The sequence below is a fragment of the Hibiscus syriacus genome, unplaced genomic scaffold (genome assembly GCF_006381635.1).
Source record: "Hibiscus syriacus cultivar Baekdansim isolate YM2019G1 unplaced genomic scaffold, ASM638163v2 tig00110239_pilon, whole genome shotgun sequence".
NCBI lineage: Eukaryota > Viridiplantae > Streptophyta > Magnoliopsida > Malvales > Malvaceae > Hibiscus > Hibiscus syriacus.
This window is the reverse complement of record NW_024062641.1, coordinates 1301131-1308470: the sequence shown is the minus strand read 5'-3', so window position 1 is coordinate 1308470 and position 7340 is coordinate 1301131. Positions and strand designations below refer to the sequence as shown.

Here is a 7340-nt window from a genome sequence, read left to right as displayed (position 1 = left end):
GTGGGATTGTTTTGTTCTTATATTTTTACTCTTTAGACTTTTGGGATGCTCTTCTATGTTTCTTAGCCATGTGGGATTGTTTTTTTAAAAAAATAAATAAACCAAACAATATCATTTTGTTATTATTTTTTTAGCCACAAATTTATTTTTTAATTATAGTTATATAGTTATATTTATTATTTAATATGTTTTACCTTAAATATTATGTTGTAGTTAATTTGAATCATTTTGTTTCACTTGATTTTATGGTTTTTAATTTATATATGTTATGATTCGCTTTGACTATGACTTGTGATATAAAAAATTATTTTTTATTAAATATTTTTGGTATTTTTATTTAATTTTTTAAATAATTATGACGTCGTCCGGTTCTTTCGGACCGGTTGAACCAATGAACCAATAACATGATCGACTCGCTAACCGGTCCGGTTCTGAAAACCATTATTTGGGTTGAGTTTTGTTTTTCCTCCGAGTCATCTTTTGTTGTAGTTGTGCATTGATTAGTACTGGTATCATTAAAAGCGCTTCATTAAGTGTTTATATTTAATGCATATATAAATAGAAATCTATACGAGCCTTTAAACCAAGTAAAAATGTCCTTAAAGATGAAAATAAAAGTCACAGTCTCGGACAGCGGCATGGCTGCATGGTTTACAACCACCGCCGTTACAGCTGTTTCACATATACATATATAGATGTATGTATAGAAGTTTCAATGTCCCAACTTCATCAAAGATAGAGAGAGATGGACAGGCTAGAATTCATGGTATCACGTGCCCACTCCTCTCAACTTGTTATTAAACAATAGGATAAATTATAAAATTCATCTCTTAACTTTATTGTCAGTCTTATTTTGGTATTAATGTTTAAATCTTTTTAATCTAATCACTCAGCTTTCAAATTACTCCTATTTTTGTCATTCCTAAAATCAGTAATAACTTGAGACGATATCTTTTTGCTTACACGGACTGTTGTTTGCTTACGGAGAAGCCATGTGTTATCCATCTCTCTTTTTTTTTCTTTTTCTTATGTCAATTTGATCAACATACTTTTATATTTAAAAGAAGCATATTTCATCATGGTACTTGAAAGATAAGAAGAGCATCTCAATAATAATGTAATTATTAACAAATGCTTAGAAGTTAGAACTATGAACAAAAACCAGTTGCAAAGATTTTCCTCTGGTGAATTAGAGAGATGAGAACCTAATAAACAATCCGTCATTTCTTTGATTAATGGCCTCCGTAATATAAGGATTAATGACTCAATTATGATGATAAATCATCAAACAACAACCAAAAAAAATCAACAACAAGATGAAAAATTAAAAAGTAATGGAAAACAAAAAAGCTCACTGATGATCATAGCCTCCATTTGAAAAACCTAACGGTCTCTAAACTCATTGCGTTATTGTTACACTTTAATATGGGGAATCATAGAGAGATGGTCGATGAAGAACATTAGTTTCTGATAATATTTTAATCAAAAGCCTCGCACATAAATTTTACCTTAGTTTCTGACATGGGTGTTCATTTTCAAGAACATAAGTATTACAGTTTTATGTTAAATTGGTTATTTTAAATTTATACATTAAACAAATATAAACCCAAATATGATTATGGTGGTTAAAGGCTGATAATCTTAGAAAAGTATTAGGGTGGGGAGTCACTAAAATCATGCAGTCTCGTGACGTGAATGGACAAATGGAGGTGAAGTTAAGGGAGTCGGAGATTGATGCGTAGTTGAAGGGTAGTTCTACTGTACGACAGTTTTTTAATATAAGACTAAGGAAATACGTTACTAGAAATATTAATATTTTTTAATATTTCTGGTAGAGCGCTACTTAAAATGTTATTTTCTTATCGAAAATGTTAATTTCGCTACATAAAGTTAATATTTTCGATATGTAAAAAAATAATATTTTAAGTAACGTTCTATCAAAAATATTTAAAAAAAATTAATATTTTTGATAACGTTTTTTCTTAATATATTAAATTACCTTTTCTTAGATACCTCATAATTAAATCCACGAGACAAGGGATTAAAATGAAAGCTCAACCTCAACCATCAGCTACAGTTTCAGTGAATTTCCTTATCGGGGGAATAATAATGTTATATCCCGAGATGAGAAGTTGGGGACGTGTTCTGTTGGATGGTGGGGGCATTTTGAATTTTGATTTGATATAAAAAGGGGTCCAATTACACCCATTTCCATTCGCCTTCCCTTCCCTTTGGTTTTCCACCACGTACACCCAAACACCATTCCTTTGTCTCGCACCAAAAAGAAAGTAGCTATTTGAAGCAAAATCAAACAAGGCTTTTTTGTCATGGAGAATCAACAACTCCACCTCCATCATCACCTTCAATACCAGCAACAACAACAACGCCAACCCAATTCCATGAAATCAAGATTCAGACGTTTGTGTGTCTTTTGTGGTAGCAGTCCTGGCAGGAATCCTAGCTACCAGCTTTCTGCCATTCAGCTCGCCCAACAACTGGTACAATAACTAAATTCTTTTACCATTTTCATAAACAAGCACACAAAGGACTTGTTCCCCCCCCCCCTTCTCATTCGTCTTCTAGTCGTCATCCTCTCATACAAGAACTGATCACTGATCGAGTATGTCCGAATTAGATTGGCATTCATGCAATTTATCCCATTTCTTTTTACTCTTCCCGCCTCTTTACATTGGCTTCAAAAGCTGTTGTTACAGAAAACCTATCGAACTCCAAGTCATCATCTGTTTGCTCTGTTTTTGGTTTAATTAAAACTTGAATAGGAAGGAAATTGATGCCTAAAAACTTGAAAGGCTGAAAAAGAATAAAGTGGTGTGATTGAAATGGAGTAATGTGAAGGAATTATGTTTAAATTAAACACGTAAAGTTTAATACTAAAACTAAAAAAAAAACTTGCAGGTTGAGAGGAACATTGACTTGGTTTATGGAGGAGGAAGCATTGGGTTGATGGGGCTGGTCTCTCGAGCTGTATTCGATGGTGGTCGCCACGTATTGGGGTATTCTCTCTCTTTCATTGTATCTGGTCCTCTCTTAAATAAGTTTCTCCAACTTTAAACCTTTGCTTCCATTTTGTGGCAGTGTAATTCCCAAGACTCTGATGCCAAGAGAGGTAAATAGTTTGAAATAAACATAATTTCAGATTCATGTGAACACTTGATGGATTCTTCTCCCAAAAGTTTGTATCAAACTACCATACAAGGACAATTTAAGATTCAAACTGCCCCATATTCAATCTCACTCAACTTGGGCCCCATTACATTATCATATAATAATAATAATAATAAAGAATTATTTGGTTTTTAATTTTAAAATCTGAGGTCAAAACATTTCAGATCACAGGCGAGACAGTGGGAGAAGTAAGAGCCGTGACAGGAATGCACCAACGTAAAGCTGAAATGGCTCGCCAAGCTGACGCCTTTATTGCCTTGCCAGGTTTGTTTCTTTAGAGCACTGCCTATTTTATCTGGGTTAAATAATAAAGTGAATATTCTAATTTACAGCTTCCTAGGTAACTGTAGGACATAACTGTCAACCAACTTTCATATATATATATATTAACTATTAATTGATCTGATCAAATTTCAACTCACAGGTGGTTATGGAACCTTGGAAGAACTACTGGAAGTCATCACTTGGGCTCAGCTGGGAATCCATGACAAACCTGTAATTCTCCTCGTGTTTGATTTGATTGAAACTATGCACATCTCCAACACAATTATTGAAGATTTCACATGCAAAAAACGTGTTCATTAAAACCCAATTTCTATAATGAAAAAAAGGAGAGTTTTAAATTTCTGGGAACATTACAGGTGGGATTGTTGAATGTTGATGGGTACTACAACTCACTTTTATCATTCGTAGACAATGCCGTAGATGAAGGATTCATAGCACCAGCTGCCCGTGACATAATTGTCTCTGCCCAAACTGCCCAAGAACTCATGTGCAAGCTCGAGGTACACTGTTCCTAACCCAATACCATCTCTCCACCTGCCCACGTCTGCTGATCCAAAATGATCTGAGCCATATATTAATTTGCTTACCCAGGAGTATGAACCTAAACATTCAGGGGTGGCCTCTAAGCTCAGCTGGGAAATGGAACAACAATTAGGCTTCACGGAAAAATCAGACATCGCTCGTTGACGCCCTCGTTTCATCACATGATCCATAGTTTTATGACCGTAGACTCTTACACAACAGCAACAACCTTGTAGATGCAAGCACCAAATCAGAACCCACAGATTACCTTTTTTTATTCAGCTGTGAATTTCCTTTTTTGTTGGTTTGATTTAATTGGAATAGTCTGACCAGGACAAACAACGTGAGTGAGTTTTATTAGCTTCCTATCCAAATCGGTGATGGCTAATTGTGTATACTTTATTATTTGTGTTGCTTTCTTGAATTGATGGGTTGTTACACATTGCTTCCAAACCAAAAGGGACTGATTGGGATACAAACGGAAACAGGGAAGAAGCTGCAGATGAAAAATGATACTGCAATTATCCACCAATTCATATTCTCTCATAAATTATTACCTTGTACTATTACATTAACACAATATTCTACAACCACCACCAAATAAATCATCCTGGAACTGCCTCCTATCCTGTTCCATTTGTCTGGGTTTCAATGCTATCACTCAGCTAATGCAGATCAACAAACCAAAACGATAATCTGCTTTAGATCCTACCTCCCAAAACATAAATACCCACACTTCAGACCTACATTTTTGGCTACGACTGCGTTTACACAGTTGTATGGGATTTTTTTTTGACTAATGTGTTGGAATTTTTTATAAGTTCGAATAATAGTCAGTTAAAATTACTTTCTAAAAAAAATACAAATTTAAGACGCATAACTTACAATGCGACTCCAATATAATTTCAATATAATTTTGGGGAGACACATGGAGAACAATGTGTCTCCCCCAATACTTTGTTTTTTTAATTTTTTAATTTTGAGTTTAGGGTTTAGTATGATTTAGGGGTTAATGTTTAAGGTTTAATATGATTTAGGGTTAATGTTTAAGGTTTAAGAGTTAGGGTTTAAGATTTAAGATTTAAGGTTTAAGATTTAAGATTTAAGGTTTAGATTTAATTTTAACCATTATTGCAAAAAAAAATTGAGCACAATGTGTCTCCCAAATTGGAATCGCACTGTGCTCCTGATTAGGAAGAACAAATAATTTTGGTTCACTATTATTTGGGTAATTTTATTTTCTTGAATGTTATAGTAAAAAAATTAGCCCAGTTGTATGACCTTGTTACTGTAGACACTCATTTTTGTCAGAGTTCTACTTTTAATTACTTATTATTATTAATAATAATTTATCTATTTTTTTTACATTTTACAAACTCAAATGAAGCCCAAATCATAGCACAACCCAGATGAAACCCGAAGCCCACCAGTTACAAAAGCCCAACAATATCTAGCTGCCAATCCAACAACAGATATTCAGGACCCAGTTACAGCTGGCCCGACCCAATTCAAGCCCAACACCAGGATCCGACCCGAACCGACCCAAAGTCAGCGGACCCAAATAAGGATTAGGGTTTTGTTTTAACCCTAGCATGATATGTTGTCGCTGCAACCACCAAGGAGTCACCAACCGGCACGTGCACCCCACCGCTTGTCTCCTCGCCGCGTGCGCCATCACTGATGAATCCCTTTTCCACTTCCGTCATCAATAGTGACAAAAAACTACACCAAATCCATCAAACACACATACACACACACACATACATATATACCCATTTTCAAGCAGCAAGAAATCCCAAGAAAATCGGGGTTGTCAATCAAGCCAAAAATAGGATATCCATACCCTATTTTCTCAGAAGCAACACCAATCATTCATCAAAAGCCATCACATGCATCACCACAAAAAAGGGATAGAACCAGAAAATGAGGGAACTCGGTTTAAAAAAGACAGGAAAAATGAGAGATAAAAAAGGAGAAATTTTTTGAATAAAAAAACAGAGAAAAGAAACAAAAGAAAAATGAGAGAGAAAGCAAATAGAAAAAAAAAGAAAGGGAGAAACATACCTTGGTTCGAAGCAAGTCGAGAGTCCAGGAGTCGTCGTTTCCTTCTCTTTTCTGAAAGGTAAACCCTAGATCTAGGATGCTAGGGTAGTTTTTAGGCTAAATGGAGGTGGTTTTCAGGTGTAGGGCAAGGGGAGGAATCTTTTGAGGGTGTTTGGGTCTTTTCGGCCACCGTGAACCGTCGTGAGGTGCCACCGGCGGCGACGACCTCTCTCTTACCCAATGGGAGAGTTGAGAGAGTTTGAAAACTCTTTCTTCCCTCAGTTGAGAAAGCAAAGCAAATGAAATGATGGTCGGTTTTGGCCTTTGATTGTGTTATATATATTAAACACGAAACGACGTCGTGTAGAACGGGAAAAGCCATGCGTTTAGCGTATGGGTTAATCATGCAAGGAGGGTTCCATCTTTGTAACATTTGTTTTTTGGTCACTTAAAGAAAGTTTCATAATTCCATTTCGGTTTCTTCTTTTATTTTATGTTTTATTTCAGTCCCTATAATTTGGTTATAATATTTGTTCATATTTAGACTTTGGACCTTTATTTTACATAATATTTGATTGTAGTCCTTAATATTTACGGATGTATAAAATCGTGTATTTTATGTATTGAAGCGTATATTTTCCCCGTATTCATTTTAGTCACCATCTTTAATGCCTTAGTGCTTTGGGTTTATTTCTCATTAGGTCCTCGATGTCTTGTTTCTATGATTTTTTTACTTCCTAAAATTATTGTATAATTTAGTTTCTTTTTATTTTTATTTTTATTTTTATCATGTATGTATATTTATATATATTTTTATGTAAATATATATTATATCAAATTATATGTGTATATATCTATTTAACATTTTTAGCCCTTTTTATTAAGAATGATTAGTCTTTATTTTAATCCATTGTATTTGTAGATGTGTATTTTAGTTCGAATTTGTTATCAGTTTCTATATATATATATAATGAATATTATTAGTCACATTTGCACCATAAATGTATTTTATTCGTTTTTTTAGTTTGTATTGTATAAGTTTGCTCGATATATTGTGGTTCCTTTATGTATTTAAAAATATATTTGTTTAGCTATTAATTTATATTCCTTTGTGTATTTTACTCGAATATTTTTAAGAGTTGTATTTGCAGAATGGGCGTGAAAAGTATCACTTGATCGAAGTGGTACAATCCGATACGACGTTCGAACGAAATGAGAACTTGAAATAAATCTAGTTTATTTTACCAATTAAATCTTTTTTTAGTGATTCAATGTGTTTTTTAAGTAGCAATTTATTTTGTTGT

The 7340-nt window shown here is 34.0% G+C and overlaps 1 protein-coding gene across 2 annotated transcripts; it reads left to right on the top strand.

The window, feature by feature from the left end:
• Positions 1 to 2300: 2300 nt before the first annotated feature.
• LOC120114695 (cytokinin riboside 5'-monophosphate phosphoribohydrolase LOG1-like) lies at positions 2301 to 4431 on the top strand. 2 transcript variants are annotated; one of them, XM_039135515.1, is made up of 7 exons: positions 2302 to 2498; positions 2917 to 3014; positions 3097 to 3127; positions 3351 to 3450; positions 3611 to 3681; positions 3828 to 3971; positions 4063 to 4359. In XM_039135515.1, the coding sequence occupies exons 1-7, from the start codon at positions 2328 to 2330 to the stop codon at positions 4156 to 4158; spliced, it is 711 nt and encodes a 236-aa protein (XP_038991446.1). In that variant the 5' UTR covers positions 2302 to 2327; the 3' UTR covers positions 4159 to 4359. The 2 variants fall into 2 exon arrangements, with proteins under 2 accessions (XP_038991447.1, XP_038991446.1); XM_039135516.1 differs by lacking the exons at positions 2917 to 3014; positions 3097 to 3127 and having other exon boundaries at positions 2301 to 2498; positions 4063 to 4431.
• The last annotated feature ends 2909 nt before the right edge of the window (positions 4432 to 7340 follow it).